The 27,388-nt window shown below is 31.4% G+C and overlaps 2 protein-coding genes across 3 annotated transcripts in view; both read right to left on the bottom strand.

Moving 5' to 3' along the window:
• Nucleotides 1-780: 780 nt before the first annotated feature.
• LOC108910482 (sodium-independent sulfate anion transporter) lies at nt 781-15,511 on the bottom strand. Of its 2 annotated transcripts, none has more exons than XM_018715086.1 (10): nt 15,422-15,511; nt 8,073-8,280; nt 7,460-7,655; nt 6,696-6,916; nt 6,092-6,434; nt 5,185-5,346; nt 4,809-5,095; nt 1,352-1,496; nt 1,092-1,268; nt 781-1,034 (listed from the first exon to the last, which is right to left on the bottom strand). In XM_018715086.1, the coding sequence occupies exons 2-10, from the start codon at nt 8,247-8,249 to the stop codon at nt 883-885; spliced, it is 1,860 nt and encodes a 619-aa protein (XP_018570602.1). In that variant the 5' UTR covers nt 8,250-8,280; nt 15,422-15,511; the 3' UTR covers nt 781-882. The 2 variants fall into 2 exon arrangements, with proteins under 2 accessions (XP_018570602.1, XP_018570603.1); XM_018715087.2 differs by lacking the exon at nt 15,422-15,511 and adding an exon at nt 11,530-11,635.
• A 228-nt stretch (nt 15,512-15,739) lies between these two features.
• The window catches only part of LOC108910483 (sodium-independent sulfate anion transporter-like), a 15,746-nt gene continuing 4,097 nt past the window's right edge, over nt 15,740-27,388 (bottom strand). The window contains exons 2-11 of the mRNA XM_018715088.1: nt 24,734-24,938; nt 23,237-23,457; nt 21,875-22,052; nt 18,882-19,046; nt 18,474-18,635; nt 17,319-17,459; nt 17,013-17,158; nt 16,737-16,907; nt 16,520-16,676; nt 15,740-15,842 (exon numbers count right to left, since the gene is read on the bottom strand). Of these exons, the coding sequence (XP_018570604.1) occupies nt 15,754-15,842; nt 16,520-16,676; nt 16,737-16,907; nt 17,013-17,158; nt 17,319-17,459; nt 18,474-18,635; nt 18,882-19,046; nt 21,875-22,052; nt 23,237-23,457; nt 24,734-24,938 (1,635 nt within the window). The 3' untranslated portion in view covers nt 15,740-15,753. The remainder of the gene's footprint in view (nt 15,843-16,519; nt 16,677-16,736; nt 16,908-17,012; nt 17,159-17,318; nt 17,460-18,473; nt 18,636-18,881; nt 19,047-21,874; nt 22,053-23,236; nt 23,458-24,733; nt 24,939-27,388) is intronic.

The following is a 27,388-nucleotide window of genomic DNA, read 5'->3' as shown; positions in this document are numbered from 1 at the left end:
CAAAGTGCAAACTACTTTTTTTGTGATAATGTTAAACAGAAAAAAATATGATTTTGATGTTGATGATAAAGAACGCTGTGGTGCACCGAAACACATGAAGAAGATGAGGAAATGGAGGCTATTACTTTATGAAGACGCATGTCAGACGCAAGTTGAACTCGCAGAATCATTAGGAGTTGATCGCACAACAGTTTGAAAACGTTTGAAAGAATTAAGATATTGAGTCTCGTACAAAATGAAGCCGAAAGAATTTGAACGGCGTCTTATCACGTGTGAACAGCTGCTTCAACTACAAAAAAGGAAAGATTTTTTGCAATGTATCGTAACTAGCGATGAAAAATGGATACACTACGAAAATCCTAAACGTAGAAATTTGCTTTTTAATACCTAACTTTTCTTTTAAAAATAAGACTTGACAACAATGCACAGCCCAGTTGTCGATTGTGCAAGCTCTGCGATTAACGCGCGCTGTAGTTTAAAGTCTAGCTTGTTCACGGGCGGGGTAAGAGTCCATCATTTTTACTTAAATTTACTACTGGATTTATGTCGCTGAAATACAGAATTAATTTTTTTATACACCTCTTTGAGATCGAAAGAAAATTTTGATCTTTAACACTTTTTTTTTTTCTTGTAGAAAGGCACCAAATATAAGAAGGATGAAGTATTATGTAAATACCCATGTAAAAGAGTTTGGGAAGGATTTAAAAAAAAATAAAAACCACCACCAATTAAAAACAGTTTTCAATAAAATCTAAATTAAATTTTATTCTGTAAATGGTAACCAATCGGATCGATTGGAAAAAAATAATAAATAAAAAATAAATAACAGGATCTGTGTACATACTTTATATACAAAAATCAATTATAGAGAGCCCTTTCTCATTAACTGCTGTTTTTCTTACGATTTATGGTCGATGACCCCTCTCCGTAAGTCACTTCCTTAAGCTCAACGTTTTTCTCGCCACTCTGCGGAAAATACTCTTTGGTGAAGCTCAGGAGATTATCCCGCTCTTCCACAGGATCGTTGATGTGCTCTAAAATAAATTTTTCATAAATTAATTGAATTTAAGGAACCCAACCAACCGACATACCATCAAGTTGCCTTTCTAATTCTTCGTTGGTCTTGAAATATTTAAAATCACCTTGCATGACCCCCTCGAAAATCGACACGACTTCCTTCCTCGCGTTGAGGAAGTACAGAGGCTGCTTCCGCATTGTGAATTCATTTATTAATGCCAATATGCCCTTGGCGGCAGTAAAATCCGCACCTAAAAGGGAAATATAATTTAAATCCTACTTAAAGTTTCAACCGAACTGAAATAGGTAGCCATAAAGTAAGTAACGAACTTACCTAACACAAACCTGCAATCTATGACCACCGGCAGGTTTTTCGAAGACAGGCCCTCCTTTGCCACGCTGTTCTTAATGAAATCGACAGCAGGGAAGTAAAGACTGTTTCCTGGAGTTATTAGTATGTAATTGACTCCATTTGAAGTCTGAAAAATATTAAAGAATCATTATTGTAGCTTATTTGCAATTTTAGCATTTTTTTTATATAGAATTTGACTTTAACCTCCTGAACGCTCATAACGCACATAATTGGCATGAGCAAGGTCAATAAATAGTGATTATGACGGATATATACGCTGCTAAATAATTTGTGTGTATGTCTTTGCTTACGACGGAAAAGTTCGCTTGCGCGTATCTATTGGGTAATAAGATATACAGGGTGTCTCGAAATTAGGGAGCAATATTTCTACAGGGTGTTTGCTGTCGAAAAAGATTACTTTTTCTATATATAAACGTGGGTCTAAGGAAGTTATAACCACTTAAAGCGGCCACTCTGATGATGATTTTTTCTAAATAACTCCAAAACCAGTTGAGTTAAACTTATGAAATTTGGTAACTAGCTTAACTCCTACGTGCTCATTCCGCTACTATTGAAATTTACCATAACTTTTTTATGGTTTGACTTTTTTGACTTTTAACTGAAAAGTAGGAAATTTCAAAGTTTTTTACTAAAAAAACGTAGGTACTCTTAGTTCATATTGGTAGAATGTTCCATTTTTGTGTAAAATCCGTTTAAAAATAATGTTACATGTGTTAATCATCGGGAATCAAATTGTCAATATTCTTTAAAGTAGCAGATTGTGAAGAACAAAAATATGTTTGGCGTTATTTGCATTGACAGTTCAGTTATTTACTTTTTGCGAATTGTTATCAGTCGAAAATGCACAATATTCATCCATACCATTATCAGCAGATACAGGCTTTAAAACAAGAAGATTTTTTACGAAGGCTACAGTTCTCCGAATGGATAATGAATAAGATATTGCTATCTTATGGAGCGACGAAACTATGTTTACTAGACAGTGAGAGTTTAATATTCATAATACCCATTTCTGGTCAGACGAAAATCCACTGGCAATACGGCGCACAAATTTTCAAAATAGATTTGCAATAAATGTGCGGACGGGAATTTTAGGGGACCAACTACTTGAAGCAATTCAGTTTCTCGCTCGTCTGAATGCAGAAGGATACTTAAACTTTCTCAAAATGATGTAAGAGAACTATTGCATGATACACCATTAAATGTACGCTTAACATTACACTATCAACATGATGGGGCACCACCTGACTTTACCCATAGTAAGTTGGTTAAACGATTATTTTCCTGGCAGGTGGACAGGTAGAGGTGGTCCCATTTCATGGCCACCTCGGTCTCCAGACCTAAATCCTCTAAATTACTTTCTGTGGGGTGGGCTGAAGGCTGTAGTTTATGCTGCAGAAATAAATTTTTTGGAAGAATTACAACAGAGGATTCATTTGGCTGCAAATTAAATCAGACAAAATAATTTTTGAAATTTTGAGGTCTTCTCAGGCAATTCGACGTCGAGATGTAGAATGTAATCAGCAAAATGGAAATCTCGGATGCAGTTGATATGTTGTCTACAGTCTACACGTGATGGCAATCAGCGACACGAGCCGCCTTCTGATCAGAAAACAACAAGCGGGGAGCGAATTTCGCCTGATTTGCTAACCTTCGGCTAAAATGTGTTGCACTGAGTTATACGAAAAGCCAGATAGTTCAGCAAGTACATCAATAGTACGCCTTCTATCTTTGTACACAAGCATGTAAATTTTTTCCATGTTTTCATCAGTTCTGGACGTGGAAGGTCGACCCGGGCGTTGAATGTCTTCGATCGAGCAGAAACCAAAATTTCAGTGCGGCACGCTGTCCTCGAATGTCAACCATTTAAAAAAATTGAAGAGATCAAAATACAAAAACTCTCAAGGGCTGGCTACAACCGTCTCAAGCGTTGCCGCTTGGCAGACTGACTCAGGAGGGGTTATGTAACACCCATCTAGCAGGAGAAGCCCGATTTACAAGAGTTGATTTGATAGATTTCTAATATTTAATAAAATCGTTTCTAGTTTTCAATAAAATTGTTACAATTTATGTTTAGTTTGAGAATCTGTGTTAATGAACTTTAATACTGATTTAGTTTAAATGAACAACATAATATCAATCCACCTGATGTGATATGACAACAGGAACCCAAGTGGACAAAAAACAAACGGCCAATGTAAATTGGGCAAAACGAGAATAATCCAGAATGTCATCAATTTGTTTTACTACATTTATTTTAGTTTTCAGAGATTTATTTTTACTGGAATCGAAATAGACTGTATAGTTAAGTATTGTTTAAAAAAAAAGCATTTAAACACTCCAATTCTTATAAAAATAACCAAAATTTAGAGGTTTGTCATTTTCCTTCCCACATAATTGTGGAATACTCGGACTACTTCTATTTGATACAGAATAGTCCAACCTACACAATGACACCAAAATCACTCCGATCCGACCACTCCTGCGCCCAGCGATTATACATCCTGCTTTACCAGGGTTCATAGTTCAAAAGTAAGAATGAATTCCCTGACTTTTCCAGGTTTTCCCTGACTTTCAAAATAAAATCCAGGTCACTTGTAGTTCATTTTTACATACTAATTGGTGTTTATGCATTAAATTTTTTCTCAACTGGAGCCCATAATCTTTTTATACTCTAAGAACCTCTTATAAAGGTTTCAAAACCACAAATATTTTTCTCTTTCAAGAACCCAGGACTGGCTTTCACAAAATTTCCAGTTGCAAACATCAAATTCCCTGACTTTCATGAATATTTTTAAAATTCCCTGACTATTCCCTGTTTTTTATGAAGAATAACGAATTCCCTGACTTTTCCCGGTATTCCCGGTTTTCCCGGCCGCTACGAACCCTGTTTACACTACCAATTTTTTTCATGATCTCAATGTCAGCAACCCCTAATTTAGTTTGTTTGTTTCGTAAATTTCTTTCGAAATTTTTTATTACAAAACTTGTAATGTAACTTGAAATATTCCCCTAAAAACATCCCACATTTAATTATCAAAATATGACTACCTGAATTTTCACCGTAGTCAGTGCAACAGTTTTATTTTAAGAGGAAACTATTTTTAATCTCAACAAAATTATTAATTTAAAAAATTTGCACCAATAGTTTATTGAAAATGCTCGTTTATATGTTATCAAATGAATTAGCAATATTGAACACTAAGTGTGATATGTCATGTGATATACCGTGTCATTCCCTCTCGACTTCAGCAGTTCTCAATATGTTTGCACTACTTTGTTATGTAAGGTCAGTACGACAGATTGAGCCATTTGTGCTCCCGCGTACAATGTATGACAACTGAATCAATTTGACATTTCTTGCATTAAGAGAATGAATCAAAATCGTGATTATAAAACATTTCTCTGATCCACTTACCTTTAACTGATCCACGTACACCGTAGGCCTCGCAGACGGATACAACAGGAACATGATGTTGATTCCAACACCCAGAAGAATGCCGTACTCCACTCCTATGACCAGGCAGGCCACAAAAGTGGCAAACGCAGCCACGAGATCCTTCTTGCTCGTACGCCACATCGGCTTTACCACTTCATACTCGATCATGAAAATTACCGCGCTGATGATAACGGCGGCTAGAGAGGCTTTGGGGATGAAGGCAAAGCACGGGGTGAGAAAGCTGAGGGCAAGCAGAACCATAATACCTGGAATTTCAAAAACAAAGTAAATTAACAAAAAATGTTGTAAAACCGGCAAGTTTAATTTGAAAACATTATCGAAATTTCTTTTTTACCTGTTATGATGCCCCCAAATGGCGTTAGTACTCCACTGGCGTGATTAACAGCCGATCTTGAAAATGACCCCGTGATGGGCATGGACGAGAAGAATGATCCTATCACGTTACACATAGATAAGGTGAACAGTTCTTGGGTGGCATCGATGCTGGACCCGCTAGCTGATAAAAATTGAAAGAAAACAATAAAAAAAGTTACAAAAAAAAATTTAAACTTTGCAGCGTAATAAGTTGTAGATAGTTTAGTAAATATACAAGGTGTCAAGGAAATTATAAGTAATTTCTCAGATTTGTGGATAAAATAAAAAGGAAAATATACTTTTTTTATTGTCTCACCCTGCATATTTATTAGATCTTAAAGTTGAGAGTTGAACATTGATTGTTTATTACAACTTTATTGTTCCTCATTAAATTTTTCTATTTCTACTTTATTTCAAAAACGGTTTCATTTTATCAAAACAAACAAGTAAACCTTTTTCACTTCAAAAAGCACTGGTCTTAAGGCGACAAAAATTATTAAAGTGGGCCTATAAGCTTTTTTGAGGGCCAACAAATCTGTGATTATCTTTTCATAACACCCTGTACAATATTCTAATACCGTTTAATATTAAAGTTACAAGACATCGAATATAAAAATAATGGAGAAAAAATGCAAATTTAAAATATAAATAATTAAATAAAAACACTGTTTTATATGAATGCATTTTATAATTAGATATTATCAAAACGGTTAAAACGACTGACCCTTGAAATGTAAATTAACTCTACCCGTATTTCCAATTGTTGATTGCGAGGCATTTTTCTTGTTTTTATGATTTTCAACAAAATTATTTGAAAAAACAGCCTGCCAATCCTAGCGATTACTAAAAATTTATAAAAAGTAAACAGATATTTGCCTGAATCTTACCAAAGGCCCTAGCTATGGCGACGTTTCCCAAAACAGCAGTAATCGGCACCAACACTATGGAACTGCCCAGATCTGAAGCCATTCCGGCAAAGTCTACGGTACGGTTTCCAATTACCGTCCGAAAAGGGGGCAATTTCAACTCTGGCAAACCCGCCTTGACCTTGCCAGTTAAAAGAAAGGGCGACCCTTCACTTGTATTTTCATAGTGGTAGGCCACAGCGCTGCATATGATCACTACCACCGCATTCCTTGAGGTAGAAATCAGCCATAGCAGATAGTTGAAGCATTTTTGGTGTTTCGTAGGTTTTTCATTTTTCTTGTGCAGTTTAATGTCTTTCAGTTTCTGAGAAGAACAAAAATACACATTTAATATTATCTTAGCAAGACTTGTCATTCGAAATGTAAAACTGAAAAAAATGTTTGGAGTCTTGACACTGAAAGTGGAACATAGTAGTTAAAAGATGCATTTTAAAATATTTGCCCTAATTTGAACAACAATAGCGCATTTTTAGATCTTTCTTTATTATGTCTCTCAGTATTAAACCCCAAAATATCTTTTCTATGACTTTAAGTTCAACATAACGATACAGATGGCGATACTTACCCTTAATATCATGAGGACGATGATACAGACTATACCAAGAGTAAAATCATTTAATCTGGTCATGCGAATGTTGTTGAATACTTTCGTTATAGTATCTAAAAATCCGGATGATTTAATTTTGAGGCCAAGCAAACTTTTCAGCTGAGATGCTACTATTATCACAGATGCAGCCGAAGTGAAACCAACTGTCACTGGTATCGATATAAAATCAATAAGCACTCCTAAAAGGTAAAAAAATATATTGTTTTTATGGTTCTAAAATTTGGAATAGTGAGAAAAATGGACCTTTCAAGTGATTTTAAAAGAAAAGTACACAGAAAAAATATGTTTACGATATTTTTTGTTCAAATTAGCCACCAGAAGTAACGTATAAGCCAAGAAATCATATGTCTACATAAATATTAGATGTATTGTTGCCAAAGATACTCTAAACCCAGGAATTTGACTTCAGATATATATTTTAATATACCTTGCAATCTCTTTAATTGCTGCATTTATTAATTAATAAATCAATTTTATTTTCAAGTACTACACATTTAAAAAAAAACATGCAACATTCAAAAGAAATGATCGATAATTTTAATTCAATAAATCCCTAAAACTGGGGGAAAAATTTGTAAATTAACAACACAAGCCCGGTGACAGTTGTGCCCGTGTATTTGCAGTTATATTCCAGACACCACCGTCATTGAAGGTGAGTTTCGTGGTTTTGAAGATATTGGTGTTTTTACTAAGTCAAATTTTCTATACCTTCTTAGACTTACCTAAGTGTAAAATGGTCATGATCATTTGGACAATTCCAGAAAGGAAACACAGTAACACTGCGTAGTCCACGTTCCTCCCCACTACTTGCTGGTAGGTCATCAAAGCCATAAGAGCTGTGGGTCCTATAGTTATATCCTTGATGCTCCCGAAGATCGTATACACAAAACACCCGGCAAATGCTGAATAGAGACCATACTAAAACAACATTTTCTTTCTCATTTTCGGATTTTTCATACACTTACCTAGTTGTTATTTTTTGTGCATTTAATAGGTCACACACACTTCGTTCATTTTGCCCGTTGGTAAAATTATCGTAAAACTGCCCAAACATAACAGTTTTGCTGGGTAAAATTGGTGTCCCTAAGTAAAGTACCTACTTAGGAATAAAATTAGGAATAAATAAAAGTCGAAGTAGTTGTATACATGTGGATAGGAAGATTATGGCAACTTTAGCTTGACAGTTTTTTTGTTAACTTAATGATAATATTTAACTCGCTGAATCAAATTTTTCAATCATTTAGAGTTTGCTTGTTACGAAGCAAACATTTAATCTAAGATTTGCTATGATTTTAACATATCTTTCTAATGTTTATCCTGATTTTTTGTACTAACTTGTGGTTCGAGTCCCCCTAGAGTGGCATAAGCCAAGGCTTGTGGCATGACAGTGAGTCCCACCGTAAACCCTGCTATGGTGTCGCTGACGAGCTTTTTCGAGTTGTACTGTGGGCCCCATTTTAAAATCGGAATCCTGTTTATTACCATTGATTTTAATGATTTCATTAACGGCATGGTGTTGAATATATTCCAAATGTCCCTGAAACTAATGAGAAAAGAAAATTAACATATGTAATTAGATATCTTAATATAAAAATAATTGATAATTGGCTAACAATATGGGAAATATTTTTATAATATGTAGATTTGAAATAGTTGTGCAGTGTAGCCTGAAGATATGATAGTAGTTCTAGCTGCAAAGGTCATCGCTCTCTCAACTATACAGGAGTTAACAGAACAGGTATCAGAAATGAAAGGAAAGAATTTGAAATATACATTTTTAAGATACAAGCTGTTGAAGTTTTTAAAAAATATTATCTCTCTAAATATCTCCTGAACAAATGAAGATATTGAACCAAATTTGATGTGTACAATACATGAACAAATATAGTATTCAAATTGATAAAAATAAATTTCATTTCAATTCATTGGCATAGTGACTGTATGCTCTAATATTTTATTAAAAAATATGTCCAAAAGAGCGCCTATGTGTATCAGAGGGTCAAAATTTTAAAAAAAAATGGGCCTAAAAACGCTTATTCCCCATGGGATACGGAAAACTTCGGGAAAATTGAACTATTATTAAAAATAGTTTTTTCCAGTTTCTCTGATTTTCCGAATTGTTAAAATTATACTTAATATATTTTTCAATATGTCTTTTCACATATAAATCCTCTTAAGAGTTTAAAGATCTCTGTATTCTTATGAATATTTTTTTATTTGAAAACTTTGCAATCTTGATTTTCAAAAATAAGGAATAAAATAATCTTAAATTTGAACAGAACTTAATTTTAAATTTGTATCAAAACCATTATCAAAAAAGTCTCGAGGTCATTTTCATAGAATATAAAATTTACATTTCAAAAATATATACCGAGATATATACATAATATGCCTTAATTTTGAGGAAAATATAACCTGTCATACTTCATATCTAAACCACTGGTTTGAGCTGAAACTTATTATTTTTATTTTTTTTTGTTAAATACCACGCCTTATTCATTTATTATGTATACAAAATTTCGTTTCAAAATCTTTATTCGTTCAAAAATTTGGAGGCATAACAAAAATAAGTGATTTTGATACTTTTGTTCGTTAGATGAGCAAAAACAATTAAAAATGTTAACCTTACTGAAATATTTTTTTATAAAAATAGCATTTAAAGTGTTTATATATAATATAATTTTGAACCGAAATGATCACAAAAATATAGTGTCCCATTTAGATATGTAAAATTGTGGCACTTCCGGTTAAACCGGAAGTGATAGAAAAATTATTTGTTTACAAAATTAATATATTAGTTGCCTATTTTACTTATATCCAATGTAGCTAGTACTTATCAAAAATACACTACAACGACTCTATGGCTTGATTCACCAAGTATATGTCAAAGAAGAATTATGGATTCTCCTCTACATGTGTGGTACATAAAATATGATGTGTAATGAAACCAATATTTAATATGGCACAAAAAAATTGTTTGACAATCAAAAGTAACAAAAAAAATTCAAATCTCCATAAGTGGTCACCATGTATTTAGATATCTCAACAGTAAAATGTATTCTACAGTAATAGTGATTTGTGAAAGTCGTATAAGTGTTCCTGTCCCTCTTGTTTTATTTCTTATAACTTTCCTCTGTAATGACTTTGATGTGTTTTAAGGTCACACCCAGAAAAGTAATGACAATTTTCGCAAAACATCAAAATTTGAAAAGGAAATTATCTCCAATTTTTAATGTTTTGTGGCCTTCTGAATATATGAGATTAAATATATCTATAATATATTTTTTTCTTTTTTGTTTTTGTTGAGGAAGGATTTAAATGTATTTATAACAAAAACCCGTGGATAAATGACGATATAACAATTACAAAGATGATTATGCTTAGCTCGATGCTTAGTTACCTAGGTTGTTAGTAACACTAATTGTTCCTACAAATCTATATGTGCTAAATGCAACGCATCTTTATAAATTGATAAACAATTATCCGGTCTCACATATACAGGATGTTGTTGATATACTTTAGTAAACTTTAACAGTGAGTTCTGCGTTTAAAATCAGTAAAAAAAAGTTCTTATAAACATGTGTCTGGAAACGCTTCGTTTTCCAGATACAGGGTGTTACGACGTAGAATGATGAAACTTGAACTACTGACTAAAATAATTATGGATAAAAATTTGCTGAATTGGTACAAAAATCTGCTAAACAGTGGTGAAGATACTAGGAAATATCGCCATTAAAAAAAACTCCTAGATTTTCGACGTCACTGAATATTTTGGACATTATTTCAGTACATTTAATTCCGGTTAGTACATTATATATAAAAAAATGATATTTTCAATTTTATTCAAAAAACATGCCATTTTTGAATTATTATTTTTCTAATTTAAAATAAGTGCTACATAATTGAATAAATGGAAAATAACTTGAAAACAATTCATCTCTCAACAAATACAGGATTTTTTTATTAGAAATATAATTTTAATACGTTGGCGTAATAATTTTAAATTTTTTAAGGAATTATTATCATATATTTTTTGAACTTTTCATAATTACATTGTATTTCCAATACCAAAAAAAATATAATTTATATATAATTTACTAATAGTATTGTTAGTCTTTTTAATTTATTCAAGTATACCTACGGTAGGTTTACTTTAAATAAAAATAATGATAACTGAGAAATGGCTCGTTAAATTAAATACACTTCCAATTTTCAAAATATTCAGTGGCGTCGAAATTCTTAGCTTCTTAATGACGGTCTTTCTCAACATCGCCGCCATTGGTTGACAAATTTGTGCACGAATTCAGCAAATATCTGCCTAAAATTTGTTAAGTCATTAGCACTAATTTTTCTTTTAATTTCAAAACCCTGTATTTCGAAATTGAAGCGTTTCCAGACACATGTTATATAGGGACCTATTTTGTTGATTCGTGACGTAGAATCCACTATTAAAGCTTAGCAGAATACTTAATTAACACTCTGTATACGTAGAAATGATTAAAAAATGTAAGAGAAGTTTAAAAAATATATTATACTGAAATCAGAAACATGTATTTTAGATATACATATAAACGCTTCAACATTTATTAAGCAACTTTTATTTGTGGAAAATAACAATATTATGTTATCTAAGTTCTTTAATTTTTTAAGCATATTTTAACGACATTCGTTATTTTTTATTATTATTAAAGGTATCTGCCTTTTGAAATTTTTTTTGGAAACGCCTATGTTGGCACTACAAAACGCGATAAACAAATTTAAAATGATTAAAACCACGTTAAATACCACTTACACGATAAGATAAACGTCAGGAATAAGATATTCGCACAAGTTGAACTATAGGAAGACCATGCTGTAAACACACCAATAGAGTAACACTGGCTTAAAAATTGCGAAGAACCTTCAGCTAACTAAACAGTGAATTAAATGATTCCAAGCACGTGTTTCAGTTTATTAAATACGTCTCTCTCTCCTCCCTAATTGCTGGACCAGCTTCTTAGCGCAACATCTCAGTAGGCTTGCGGCTAAGATTCACTGAAGCAAAAGAAGGCGATGTTGATAAGATAGAAATTTTGTAACGACGATTCAGTAAATAGGGTAGTTTACCAGCCAGCCATTCTACCTTATAAGAATTAAAAAATAGAGTAAATTTAGGCGCTTTTAATTTTTCTAATATAAAAAATACGTATTCAAAATTATTTAAGCTGTACAAGATTAAATTTTGTGAGATCTGAGGGCAAATTTTATATCAAACTACTTGAAAACGGATAAAACGTGTGTTCTATTCAGTAATACACCTTGAAAAAGTTCTTCTGATACTTAAATATACAAAAGTTAATTTTCTAAGAAACGACCAGTATCTTCGAAATAGAACGAGAGAGCAGACTGGGGTATATCTATTATTTTTTATCTAAACGCTGAACCACACATCAATTTTTTCTATCTCGCATTATTTTCAAGACAGCACCAAATATTTGGTCCACTCTGTACACTTTGTGACAATATTTGTTTACCATCTACAACACGTATACGATCTTAAGCAGATACCGTATCTGTTGTTTATTATCACTATCGTTATTATTAAAAAAACTGTTTTCCGGAAATGACCTTGGTTACTCAAAAAAATGCAATTTATAATAGTAATGGAACGTCATTGATAATATAATACAACCGAAGAATTTGCTTGCATGCAGATTAAACTTAACCTACCACAATCTATTATTTTAAATGTCACATTTGTATTTGTATATTCTGTGCCTACTCAGGCTGTCTCGTAAACATTAATTTAATACAAACATCGTTTGTAGGTATTAAATTTGTGTCAATCTTTATTAGTATTACGATTGAGGATTCAGTCTCGGTTGAATTAAACTTAATTGGATATTATGTCGGTTTAAAAAATAATTTAAAAGATACCTAAGTGTACATAGTTTTGCTCAAACGGAAATGCACTTTTTCATAGCCAATACTTTTATATATGAGGGAATATATTGGCTTTTTGAAAAGTACCAAAAAAGCCGAACTTTCAAGTAATGGTAGGTATCAACATAGAAAATATTTCATCATGTTTTGATTTTGATCAGATTTAATACTGCAATCAGACCAAGTAAACATTACAATTATTGTGTGGGATACAATTCGTCACAGACTATAACTAGCCCATTTATAACAATATAATTCTTTAAGATCAATTATTTTCTTACTTTGTTTTTTACATTTTTTAGAACTCTGTAAATTAACTATAATCATAAATACCCCCTCTGACTCAGTTAGGTAAAAAAAATTAATCTCGAAGTTATGTACGACTGAATAATTTTATAGAAAATGCCATTTACGAATGTAACCTTGAAAATATGTTGGGTAATCTAATAGGATTCGATTGGGTTTTAAATGAAATTTTTAGGCAGTCTCCCATTTTTCAAGGTCAGAATCGTACACACTATGAAAACAATTTGCTTTTATACATAATTCTTATATCTTTGTCGAACTTAAGTTTCTTCTATCTTCGTTGCCCTCTGCAATTTTAACAGAATTGGAAATTTATTTTATGAGTGCTGATTAAAAGCAAAATTAACAATATTCATACTATTCAGATAGAAATTTGTTCACTTGACGATCAATCTGTTGTGGTGCTATTTACAAGTTCAAAGCATATTTTTTTTCTAATTAGAGAAATTTTACTTTGTTATTCAAAACAGCTTCATGAGACATCAGTCCAAGGACAGTATTCTATTAACAATTGCAAAATATCCAATAAATTTAATGAGTATGTCACCATCTTGAGAATGGACGGCACTGTTTCAAAACAGACAATGCATGTTTGTAAACTTCTTAGCGTCAAGTCTTAAGAAAAATAAATAAACCTGCTTTTTTATTTAAGCAATACTTATAGACAAAGCCCAAAAGAAACTAATTATTATTATCTTCACACCTAAAGGCAAATTTTTACTTTTCTACGGTGTAGTTCATTTAAACTCATTGAACCATTGCTTCAGAACACTTTTTATAGTACAGTTGAGTAACATTATTATTAATCAATAAAAGGACTCCAGTTAATTAGTCTTACGCTAAATACATTTATAACAAAAATAGGCTAAATTAGAATAAATTAAAATTAGAACCAGATACTACCGACAGAAAAAGCACTGTTACATTATCGCGTTCCATTTCTTATATAAAAATCCACTCTCAAGGCCTTTATTGTTGATGTTTGTGTTACTGGCCTTCGTGATTTTTTCTTTGTGGCACCGTCACAAGAAACGTAATTAGAATTGTATCCTAAATAGTGTAGGGACCGTTCCCACTTTGTGACTGTAAGGGGTCAAACGGAATCAATGATCCGTTCTGGATAACTTTTTAAGAATATACAAAGTGGTAGAAAAGTATGGAATAAGTTTATTATTTTTGAAAACTATAATAATTCATCACACACATAGTGAATTCAAAAAGTTATATTCTACAAAAATTTGGCCGAAAACAATGCTCAGAAGTTCTATTAAAAATTCGATTACCTACGTTATCACACGCAGATAAGCAAAACGACGTGTGAAAAATGACATGAAACTTCAAATATAAGTCGGTAGGTACCTACTTTTTTTCCACACGGTACTATATGTTTGGCACCAGATATTCTATCCTCGATTCTATCTAAGAAGACCACTTATGCAATATTAAGAATTTCAGAATTGTTTAAGCAGTTTCTTCAAGAATTACCTTTCTATAAACATGAGTTATAAAATTCTTAATAAGAAAGGAAAAACTTCATTTCCAAAACTGTAATATTCATTTACGTAACCCGCACAAAATATGGGAAGATTGTAAAAGCTGTTTTACATTGACAATTTATTGATCAATTAATTGATGAAGTCGCTTCATCAAGAAATTGGACAATTGTAATGCACCAAATCAGCTGTCAAATAACTTCATCAATTTATTCATCATGTTCTAATTATCTAATTTTCGTCAATTTCTTCGTGAAGTTCGAAAGCACCAACCCAACAGATTTCCAGCCTCAGATCAGTAATGAGGTTATGTTATTGGAATATGTAAATAATTGTGTGGCGTCGTGCTAGTTTTGCATTGTTTTTACTGATTTGTTATTTACAAAAACTAATATTTATATAATATGTGTCATAACGGTACCGCTGTTGTTAAAGGTGACATTTTTGAAATTTATTTGCTTCTTTGATTCATTGGTAGAACTGATTCATACGTCAAAAAACTTGACAAAGTCTGTAGCAGTGTAAAACCACACTGTTTATTAATAATTTCGTGAATTAGTTGATGAAGAACTTCGTCAATTTATTGATGATAAATTGTCAATGTAAAACAGCTACCTACCTATTAGATCTTTTTGAGAATAATTTTGAAGTATTTTTAAAAATACCCCCTTTCTCTATGCATATTTTTAAACCAGCTACCTACTTGATTATTCCTACCTACCTTTTTATGCCTATTTTAGAATTTGTATACTGTATACCTGTTTCACTCAAAATTAATTTTCAATTTCTAATATACCGATTTTTAAATAAATACCTATTACAAAATAATATCGTTATATCAGAGATCATCTTTATCTCTATTTTTTATCTTATCAATAAAGAAAAAGTTGCATTCATACCATACGGTTGAAACCAACATACTTGAGATAACGATTAACGAGACAATCGATTTCTGTCACTTACCTATTCTGAATTACTCGCTTGCGCCTAAATGTTCAATGAAAATAAGTCTACAGTCTAAATTTCTTTACTTAATTATTAATAATAACCCTGACACTAAACTTTATCAATTTGTTCACACGGAGCAACGGGTCAGCAATGTCAATAAAACCATTTTTTTAGGCAGCACTTTTTATTTATTAAAATTAGACAAGTCTACTGTTACGTAGAAGTACATTATACACACACGATCACTTTTGCTAATTTGCATTATTACAAGTTAAATAAATAAATAATCTCACTACTACGTTAAAAAACATAAAATTCGGGCCAGTGTAAACTGTTTTATTTCTCTTTTACAGTTGTGTTGTCGAAGACTGGTGCTCCCCATTTTCTTGGACGTTTGAAATATTTGATAAGGTATTCGATATTGGTTGCTGTTGGCCTGTAAAACACGTAATTCGGTAAAATTAGCCATCGACTTCCGTAAAAAAATTATCACTGTAAACTTAACCTAAAACCTCTATAACCACAGACCACTTGGTCAGAACAGGAAATTTATAAGCATAGAACATAGTACATTTAGAGCACAAAACAAAATACAATTAAACGATCTTCTATGATGAGGTGCTTATAAATTTTTTTATTAATCGCATGTAAACAATTATTAAACATAAACTATGATAATTATAAGCTGTCTAATGAATTATAGTATTTAGTACAGAGTGATCCATAATTATTCATGATATATAATGAATGGGACTAAACAGGGAGATAGACTAAATCAGACTTATGCCATTAGAAAAACAAAATTAGAGGTTTGCGAACACGTAAAAAGCCACGATAGAAAGATTTTTATATTTTAGAATAGCTTTTTCAATATTAATAGATAAAAATTGTTCACAATAGGGAACCTAATGTAATTTTCCTAAATATTCTATCAAATGAAAAGCAGATAGGGAGTCCGTAATAACCCGAAAAAATGGTGTTTAGCATGGGCTGTGAAAGCCTCAAAAGTCTCAAAATCGCTATAATATCATGTTAAGTTTGGCGCAATAAGGTTATATAAAGTTAACTCAATTTAAACTTCAGGAGGCTAAAATAATAAGACCTTATTAGTACCTGAATATAAATATTCCTTTAATTCAGTTTCTGACTTCACCAGCACAATTTTACCATCGTATACCTTCTTTAAAGTCGTTACTAAGCGATCTTTCAATGACATGAACACCACGTTTTTTCCGCTGGTGGTTAAATCCTTGACCAGATCTCCAACACACTATGGAAAAAAATATAGATTGAGCACAAAAAAATCATATTTCGATCTTAATTCTTTCACCTTTGCTGAGGTAAAGTCCATTTTATTGACCCTTTGGCAGTCTATCACGATAGTGGTGCAGTTTTGACCCAACTCCAAATTGTGGCTTATAATTTTTTCTCGAACGTGTTCTGCTGAAGGGAACAAAATCGAAGAGGTGGGCGTTACTTTAATGTACTTCTCTTTTTCTATCTAAAATTTTTCGAAATAAAACATTTATTAGGATTGGGAAAATGAATAAAATATATCTAAATGTTCTATCTGTGATTTTAACGATTGCATCAGGATATTTCTTACCGGTATTTTCTCTACCAAAACTTTTGGCCTTGCAGTAACGTAGAGAAGTTTCAATATATCCACTAAAATACCAATTAGAATCCCCATTTCTATTCCCAAAATGAGACATGATATCAGCGTCACCACAAACGGAATCAAATCCAATCCTGAATTACAAGTTACATTTTAATGAACAATAATTGCAATAATACTGAAAAAACTGTATCGCGTGTATAAAAAATTCCACATTGCATCAAGAAATGCAATAAAATTATTAAAAGTACATTTTTCTAATTGGTATATTTCTTAAGACTCTGCAAGACTTACTGTTGATGGTCCAGATTTGCTTCGTTATCATTACCTCTACCATAAATATGACGGCGCAAATTATCACCGCTGATAGGGTTGGTTTTGGGATGAAGGAAAAATAAGGAGTTAAAAGCGTAAATGCCAAGAATACCATAGCAGCTGCAAATAAAAACATATTTTTTGAAGTTATGACCATTCAGTGCTCAAATAGCTGATATATCAGGTAAATAAAACCCATGGGCTACCCCACAAAGTCCGGTGCTCATCCCAGAAAAAAAGGTCCAAAAATATAATCTTTCTCATATTGGTAAGTCGCTGATGACTGCGGCACCTTTTTTTTAAATTAAACGAAAGAGTGCTTAAGTTTTAAAATATTATATCGGTAAGTCGATGATTGCGTTTTTTCTTTGACGCCACCATAGAGCCACCTAGTTACGCCTATGGTAAAACCCAGCTATTATTGGATTAGTACAACCCTTGGTTATAATACAGAGCGTTAATTAATTTGAGTATTTTAAACCAAAAGGGTTGTACGTATAAACATAGATCTGCAAGTTGATAATTTTCGAGATGTTCGAGGTGTTTAATTAAAAAAAAATCACCTTTTCTAAAATAGTGATAAGTTTGATGCAGAATGTTGAAACCTCTATGTTAATAAGTTATCTGATTAAAGATAAAAGTCTACTAAATAAATAAAGTGGCGGAGATACCGGGAGACACTTTCAATAAAAACTTCGGAAACTCGACGACGCCAAATATTTTGAAAATTCAGTCACTACTCCACTACTTCTCACTTTTATGGTGTTTCCAAGAAAAAAATATAGTTTTCATGTTATCCAAAAATTGAATTACCTACCGTTGATTTATTACTTTGTTTTATTGATGATTCTTTGTTTATTAACGTTACCAATTACTTCATCAAGCCTAACATAACTCTAGAACTACTCGTGTAAATAAATATTACGTAATCATGAGAAGTCCAACAAAAAAAATTGGCTCAAATATAATAATACATAAAAGGAAAAAAAGTGTACAAAACAGTTTAACAAACATGTAAAATAATTTATGAACTTTAAGTACCGCTAACACGTTTCTCATTATATGTTGTTACTTTTCAGGTAACCCTCTTTATGCAAGAATAAAATATTTTTTAATATGAACACCACTGTCTACCTGTATATATTCCAGCTAAAGGCGTTCTTACACCACTAGCTCCTCCAACAGCTGCTCTAGAAAAAGAGGCATTCACGGGATACGATCCAAACATGGACCCCACTATGTTGCATAATCCCACAGCTATCATTTCTTGGGAGGCGTCTAGCACATTCCCTTTTGCTGTGACAAGAGAGAAATGTGTATTATTATAGAAAACATGTCTTCCTAGTTATTGTTTGAATAAAATAATGTATTTATCTTATAATAGGTAAGAGGACACATTTTATGCAATTTATAACTCACTTTGTCGTATATATGGTTGCCTATACGAACATGTATCTAATTTGAATTTTGTTCTAACGAAATGAAATATACAAATATTTTTATGATGTATTTTTCTTCTTGATATATGTTGTTTGAACTTACCAAAAGCTTTAGCTATTCCAACGTTCGCTATAATAGCAATAAAAGGAATAACAATAATCCCTGTTCCTAGTTCTGTAGTCATGTCTATAAAAGTCAATGTTTTATTTTCTTGCTCGATTTTGAACGCTGGCAGGGAGACATTCGGCCATCCAGAAGGAATCTTTGCTAAAATTTAAAGGTAAAATAAATTTGTAGTTTCAAAATTACTTTTAGAATGACAGTTTAAAAAGACAATTAATTAAAGCCGTATTCACTCTCAACTAGGTTAATATTTATTCAACAGGTGTTTCCCACTAAACACGAAACGTAAATGAAACGTTGCAAATGAGATGTTTTACTAAACATTTGAAACATTAACTAGAAACGTTTCTGGTTGCACTTGAAAACTTATTTAGTGAAACATAGCCAAAACGTTCCAATTGAAGAGAGTTTGAAACATTACTCGAAACATTCCCTTTCGATCTCGAAAACATATAACAGACGAACAACCCTTTGCTTTTTTTGCTTATCTTATGGAACATTCGACATTAGTTAAATTTTGCTCCCAATCCCTCTCAAGCGTTAGTTCATTTGCCTTTGTTATACAAACAGACATAAACAGAAAAAAAAATTGTGCTGGCATATTTATAACAAGTCTAGAAAAAATGTATGTTCGTGACTTGCGTAGACTGCGCGTAACAGCCCGAATTTATTTGTTTCCTGTGATCCCGTGTGTAGTTTTCAATTCGTAATTCGTATTATGTTAGGTTAGGTTTGCGGTTTGCCAGTTTGCCTTGATTCGTTGTTCTCCATCTTTATTTTGATAATTTGTAGTGTGTGCAGTTGTGGTTATTGTAAGGTGCATATAAAATAATGAATATTAATGCAATATGTTTAAAACGATATGTGTAGAGATTTCCAATTTTGCGACACATGTACCTAAACATAGTTATACCCACTACCTATTATAGACGAGGACAATAAGGGACAAGAACTATGAAAATGGAATATGGAACTATATGTTTCGATATAATTTGATGAGCAACTACTTAGTCAGTGAGAATAACTATTTGAAATATGGATGAATCAAGTGAAATAGATTTCATTTATTTTATATTTTGTACAAATGTTTATATTTGTTTATGTGTATAGGCATGCTTAAATAAAAGAGTTTAGGTATACCTACAGATATTTATTTTGTCAAGATATCATTTTGTATCCTTATTTCTACTGTATAATTTATTATTATTATTAAAAGGAAGATGTAAAATTGACTATGCGTAGAAGAAATTGTAACTTTATATTATTTTTCAGTATGTTATTTGTTTTTCATGTACCTACCATTTCAAGATTCATCAGTTCGTCATTGTTACCATATTCACGATAGTCTCAACATTAGAAAATTTCCATTTTAGAAGCGTATTTGAACAATATAAAATGATGTGTAGCTTTTTTAAAATGCTTCTGATATTGTTTTGTGACATTTTTATTTGTATGATGAATGGCAAAATTCGTAATCCATATTAGAAACTTTTTTCAGTGCCTTCTCAAAAAGAAAGAAATTCTTGGTAAAAGTTGCCGCATCCCCAAACTAGAAGAGCATATTTATTTATTTAATATAATTTTTTTTAATATACAATGTAACAACTTTTTTAGTTAAATTTTTTGAGAAGTTGTCGAGTTCGAATTAAGTCATTCATAATACAAATAAAAATATCACAAAAGAGTATTAGAAATATTTTAAAAATTACTGACACTATTTATACTATTTCAAAAACGCTTTTGAAGTGAAAATTATCTAAAGTTGAGAGCATTATGAGAACAATATGGTAATAAAATTATTATGTTACTCAAACATTTCTGAAAATATACTGAAACGTAAAACAAAAATATCGAGTGCATAAATGGAACATAAAAAGAATGTTACTGAAACCAATTTTTTGAAACATTTCATTGGAAACGTATTTTGGGGAGGACATCTTGGATTTCTAGAACGTTACCAGAACGTTGCATGAATTTTTTAGGAAACGTTTCAAGAAAAATGGAAACGTTTCTAAAACATGTCGGAAACTGAAAAATGTTTAGTGGGTTCGTTTCCTATACGTTCAAAATCTTGTTTTTCCCTTTGAAATAAAGTCTATGTGATTAATATACATTAAAATGGCCTATTATAATACTATAATATTATTTTAAAATTAAATAAAATAAATCTTATTCAAGGGTTTCACATTCTTTTGGCTGTACCATACTTGTCTACATTTGAATTATCGTGGTTGGCAGTGATCGCAGTTTTCATGCAGTGACGTCACTCTTTCACCTGTTTTAAAATGTTTAGTTATGTTGAGTATGTTGTTCGCAGATATTTTTCGTGAAAATTTTGGAATTAACAGTGTTTTGTGTGAGAAATCTAACATAATAAGTTTTGTATAAAAGGTAGTGATGTGAATTAGTGTCAAAAAGTTCTTGTAGATTAGAAATATACGAGCACCTGAATTGTTTGTTGGAGGCAGTTATACGGTAAGTTTAAAGTGTCATGGATGAAATCGACGAATAATGTAAATTATATCAACAGGAGAGCACGAGAATTAAATCAAGATTGGTTAAAATGTACCTTTGTTATTATCCCCGAATTTAGTTATATTAACAGTTATTTTAGAGGTTATGATAGCCGAAAATGTAATTTTTGTGGAACAAAATCATATTAGATATTTACAGTCACGGACAACCTGTCAATATTTCAATTATTTGTTTTTGGACTATTCTAATTTAATAATTCTCGAAACTCGAATTAGGTAACATTTTTTGCTTGAAATCATTACAAACTACAACTATTATTATTTTACCTATTATACTAAAAAACATAGGTGCTTGGTATTAAAAATCGTATGAGCAAATACTCGTAATAAGAGACGTTTTCAAGAAGACAATTCTGCGAACTCATATTTATATACAGGGTGTTTATAAAATCCTACAAAATGTTATACATATTATGGGTTGTTATAAAATTTACTTACTGGTCAGAGAAAACGGGTTTTCTCCATATTTATCCAATATAAATGCCAAGGCAGCACAACCTATCACTATTATAGCATTTCTGGCAACTGAAACGAACCATACGATTTTCCTTAAAGTGGGATAATTTTCCTTTTTATCTGTGTTCGCTAAAGGAGGTGTACCGTAGTCCTTTAATTTCTGTAAAGTACAATTTTTTAAGACATAATAATGTAACTATTAGTAGGTACTAGAAGTTTCTCAAAAATGTTTTAACATTGAGATTATTGATTCCTTATTCTGGTTGTATGCGTCAATTTACTAAATACTGATACCTATATTCTTTTAAATGCATCTAAGAATGCCAGGATAAACAGTGAATTATTTTGGCAACAAAGATACCTATTGAATTAGTCTCATTACAATAATAAAAAAACTTTTGCCCCTTGCCCTCTGACCTTGGTTACGCCTCTGTGAACAGGGATAGTATGACAAAGTTTACAGGGTGTTTATATTGAAATACATGAATAAATGTATGTATTACTATTTACATCCTAAAATTTAAAGCATAAAGCATTTTGTTACAATATTCTATACCTAGAAAAAATTTTTTTCGTAAGATGTAACATCTGCTTATGCTGGATATAAAATTAAATGTAAATTAGAACTGATTACTAATGCGTGAAAAATAATAATTCCAAGATTATAAATAAGCCCCGTGCTACGCTTGACCAAAATCACTGACTATTTCAGAGAACGGAAATAGGAATTTTTTGACAACCACGGTAGTCTATTTTATTCGGTTTTCATTAAATTTTTTCCAAGTTTAATTAATTTTAGAAATAAAGTTGGACATAATTTGATTCTATTTTAATCAAAATTAAAAGCTTGACCTTCTGCATTTCTTTTTAGCTTTTTCAATTATTTTAAGTGCCATCTATTTTAACAAGTAATAAATAACTCCTCACTCAATGAAATCATTATTTGTGCAATAATTAATCACATCGGTTTTCATCATTTTTGTTTCTTATTGTTTCTTTTTGATCTATTAATAGGTACAGATTTAATGCAGGTTATTCCTGAATATCATATTTGAAAATATTTGTGTGATATCTATTTCCTAAATAATTTTTGTTTTTTTCTTTGTTTTTTTTTTATTAATCTTTGCTATAAATCTGTTAAACGAAGGTAAAGTGCCTGTCTAATATTAATTTTTGTCAATTGACATATCATATGCAGTGATATTTCAAAGAGAGACTAGGCATAATAGATCGACGTTTTATTGTTTTTAAATATATGGGGTGGTCGTCGTTCAGTTGTAGTTTACAATAGAAAATAGTGAAAATAAAAAACAATCAAATATTTTATATCAAATACATACATACCCTCATACTCAACAATATAATACAGCAAGACAATCCAAGAATGGTGTCCAGCATCTTCACTTCTCGTATGTGGATGAAAAAGTTCTTCCAGGTGTCGAGGAATTGTTCTGATTGGAATTTGAGGCCGAACAGATTTTTGACTTGAGACGTTGCTATCGTAATTGCGCCTGCTGACGTAAAGGCAGCTACTACCGGGGTTGATACAAAGTCCACCAAGAAACCTTAGGAGATAATTAATAAATTAGTGAATATATTCTAAATATACTGGAAGTTAATAAATATTTAATGGTATAAGAGAAGAACAACTCTTGGCACCATTAAAAATTGTTAAGTGAACAAGAAATAATTTTGGAAATTTCATTCATAATGCAATGTGTTTCAATAAGAATGATAGATAATGGAAGTTTCTGAGGACGAAAAAACCATAGAACCATACAAACACATACCTAAGTCAAAAGTTGCTATTTCTCTATTTTCAAATTCGTCTTTCAATTTTCTACAAATTACTTCATAGTAGGCTGCGATAGCAACTTTGACATTCTGTCAATAATTTGATTATTATTACCATAATAGTTAATTTCTAATTTCTGGATTGTTTAATTAATTTTTATAATGGAATATGCCCACGAAGAGTACGCTGATATTATTTTTGTCTATCGATTTTGTAATGGAAACGCTTTAGCGGCTTGACAGGAATGTCAACGTAGGTTTCCCAACAGATGTCAACCCACACCAAAAGTTTTTTCAGTTCGTTTTTAATCAGGCTTCAGAAAACATGAAAGGGTAGTAATTTGTAGAATATTGAAAGACGAATCCGAAAATATTATGATTGTTACCGTTTAGCAGTGACGTACTACTTATTTTATTTAGAAAAATACGCCACTGATACCCTGTATCTTCGCCACTGGAGCATCTAAGGATCTAAGTTTTAGGAAAAGGCCTCAGATTTTGGACAATACATGTGCCCAATTTCAAATTATTTCACTTACTAGTTTTTAAATTACATATTTAAAGAAATTAAATATGTTTTTTTTAAGCTTAAAACCCTATATCTTTTTAACAAAGCGTCCTAGATAAAAATTTTATACGAAATACTCCCCTTAAAATTCACAAAAGAATACGAGGCTTCATTTTTGGTCACTGTTTGTGAATCATCCTGTATATTATTCAGAAAATATAGACACAATAAAATGTATATCCCTATACCAAATTTTAAAGTAATCAGCCTACTTCGATATTTTTATTTTGATAAATGTTTAAATAAATAAACTTTTTATTTATTTCATGGGCAGAATCACCTGCTAATTTTTTTTCTCATACCGGACACTCTGTACATTGACTCGTCATGCTGTTTATCTAATAACTTATTCAAATTCTTGGAAATACCCGTTACATAGTATTGTCTCAGCAATCTCAGCATCGTGACATATACAGTCCAAGGTTTTCGCTGCTTTGTATTAAACATCTATTACCAATTACTTGGTTTTGCTTACTTACCTAAGTGGAATATACCACAGAGTAATTCTATACACCCAGAGAGAAAACATAGAAGGATGGCCCCTTGGACGTTGCCGAAGGTGAGATCTTTGGTGTAGGAGTACGTCAAAAGTGACAGCAGTGCAGTAGGTGCAATGCTGAGCTCGGCTATCGAGCCGAAGACTAGATATATTAGGCCACCGCAGAGGGACGAGTAGAGACCGTACTGGAAAAAAAATTAGGAAGAAATCAATCGTTTATTTCAGAAAAAACACATAGTCACATTTCAAAATTTTATGATTTTTATGCCATATATGTACAGGGTGTTTTAGGATTAATGGTTGACTGCCTTAGAGACTGTGACTTCATCGAAATTATTTTCTCAATTTCGTAAACATTTTTTCATATTCTGTGGAGGTCTTCATTTTTTCTTAAAAACTTTTATTAAAAAAAGATTTTTCAACAGATATAAGATGATATGTAAAGCGAAATTTACGGTTTTCCACGACAGTGGTGACAGAGTCTGTAACAGACTTGATCTAACCAGTGTTTTTCTCTATACATATCATTTTATATATTTTGAACGATATCGAAACACTCTTAATAAAAGTTGTTGAGAAAAATAAGGACTTTCATATGATATCAAAAATATGTGTGAAATTGGGAAAAATTCAAATTTCAATTCGAATGTCATTAAACCAGACCAAGGCCAACCATCAATATATCTGTGACCATGGACAGAGTTTTTCGTTCCTAAGTAGGCTTACTTGTTTTTGAAATTTACTAAGTATTTTAAAATTATATAAACTGCCATCAGACAAAGATATAAGAAGTGAACAATGTTACTTAAAAATTTTAAACCCTTTTTTTCATATGGCGTTTCCCATTGGTCGATTCATATACGTATATTTTTGACTGCTTAAAACACACATCACACTACAAAAATTTGTTTTCATTTTCCTTTGAAATAAATGGGTCAAAATATTTTAATTGTAGAGCTTCGATTTAATTTTGTATTAATTTGTTCTAAGTTGTTAAAATGGGGATAATTATTTAATTATTTTTGCTATAAGGCCTCTCTGAAAAGGCAACAATGATTTTTAAAAGCTTTCCCAATGTTAATTTATCATTTTTAAGTATGTAGGTACTTTCAGGGTGCAATAAATTTTTAACGGAAAAGAAATTTACAATTCATAAAATTAATAAACTATTGAAATTTGAAATATTCAGGGTTTTATAGTCTTTCCGAAGTCAGTTGAACGTCATAAAATCACCTAGCAATAAAATTTAGTTTCATAGGCGTTCCTAAAAAAGTTTTCTTTTAAAGGTAAAAAATTATAATAATTTTTATATAATGTGTAGAAAATTTCTATTATATGTTCATTTGACTAACAACATATTTTAGTTCTTTATGTCCTCAAACAATTTTATTATATTTATTGATGGTAAATTTCGTTCTGTTCCGTTTCAAAAGATCTCTAAAATGCCATGTAATAATATTAGTAAACAAAATATCCCTCTTATTTCTTCCTTTCGCAATTGTAATATGAATGATTAATGGAAGGTGTCTATAATAGATTAAAATTACCTGGATCACACCAAATTCCGCATTACTGCACTGCACTGCTAGGTCATGTATTGACAACTGAATTGATGGCTAGGTCGCCCAGTGCAGCTGTGTTTGTGCCACGTTTGCCCGCGCGCTCATTCTTCAACTGGGCGACCAGACTTGTATACGAGTATGGCTAAATAAACATGGAACAAGTTTTTCAAATATTTCAATGAAGAATTACTGCGTCAGCGACCGAACCTGGTACATACTGCCAACCTCTTGGTTCTTCAATTGAGATCAGAGAGACTATAAATAGTGCTGAATTAAGCCACGGTGTCAGATTTTCAATAAAAAGATCATTAATATCTACTATCATCACTACTTGACCATAGATGCATTAAAACACCCTGTACACGAAAAAGAACCATCGAAATTTGACGAGGGTGTTCCGGATCAAATCTGAACATCCTATATATTTATAAATATGTATCTATAATGTAATATAAATTTCTATGTAAGGCCTTATAGTGAATCGATATGCTTGGGGAAAATAACTGATAAAACAGTTCACAGCTCAAAATAAGAATTTTCAAGATAATGTTAAGATGCATTGAAATTATAAAGCGATTTAATTTAATTTGGCATTGCGTTGAAAAGATAAAGCGATTTAATTTAATTTGGCTGCGTTGCATTAAAATAAATGTGCGGGAATACCAATTTTTTTCAGGAATACAAAGATTTCAGTAATTTTACGTTATTTATGCATATAAGTAATAGTTTATTTTTAATACATTTCACACTACTTACATATATACTTATTTACATATTTAATTGTGCTATTAAGATATTAAATTTAAGCTATAACCAAATAGACTTTAACATCGGAATCCAAACATGGTATGTTTGTTTATATTTCCTTACAAAGATAATTTTATGTATAAATGATAAAATAGTAGCGTTTTATTATTTTATTCATTATACTAGAAAAAAGTGATTCATCTTTGTTGACATGAAATATACAGGACGTTTTACAATATAACATACTGTATGATCCATAATTTTGCTTAACAACTATTCTCGTCTTAACTCCAGGTTTATAATCCCAAAATGTTCGGATATAATAA

Source organism: Anoplophora glabripennis, unplaced genomic scaffold, assembly GCF_000390285.2.
Source record: "Anoplophora glabripennis isolate ALB-LARVAE unplaced genomic scaffold, Agla_2.0 scaffold509, whole genome shotgun sequence".
Classification (NCBI taxonomy): Eukaryota; Metazoa; Arthropoda; class Insecta; order Coleoptera; family Cerambycidae; genus Anoplophora; species Anoplophora glabripennis.
Note: the sequence above shows the minus strand (reverse complement) of the source record. Positions and strands in the feature narration are given on the sequence as shown.

Coding starts and splice junctions, on each gene's coding strand:
- LOC108910482 (XM_018715086.1), bottom strand. CDS start 8,249: ATGCCGTTAATGAAATCATTAAAATCAATGGTAATAAACAGGATTCCG. Junction 6,435..6,695: donor TCGTCCTCATGATATTAAGG/GTAAGTATCGCC, acceptor TGTTCTTCTCAG/AAACTGAAAGACATTAAACT. Junction 1,035..1,091: donor ATTAGAAAGGCAACTTGATG/GTATGTCGGTTG, acceptor AATTTATTTTAG/AGCACATCAACGATCCTGTG.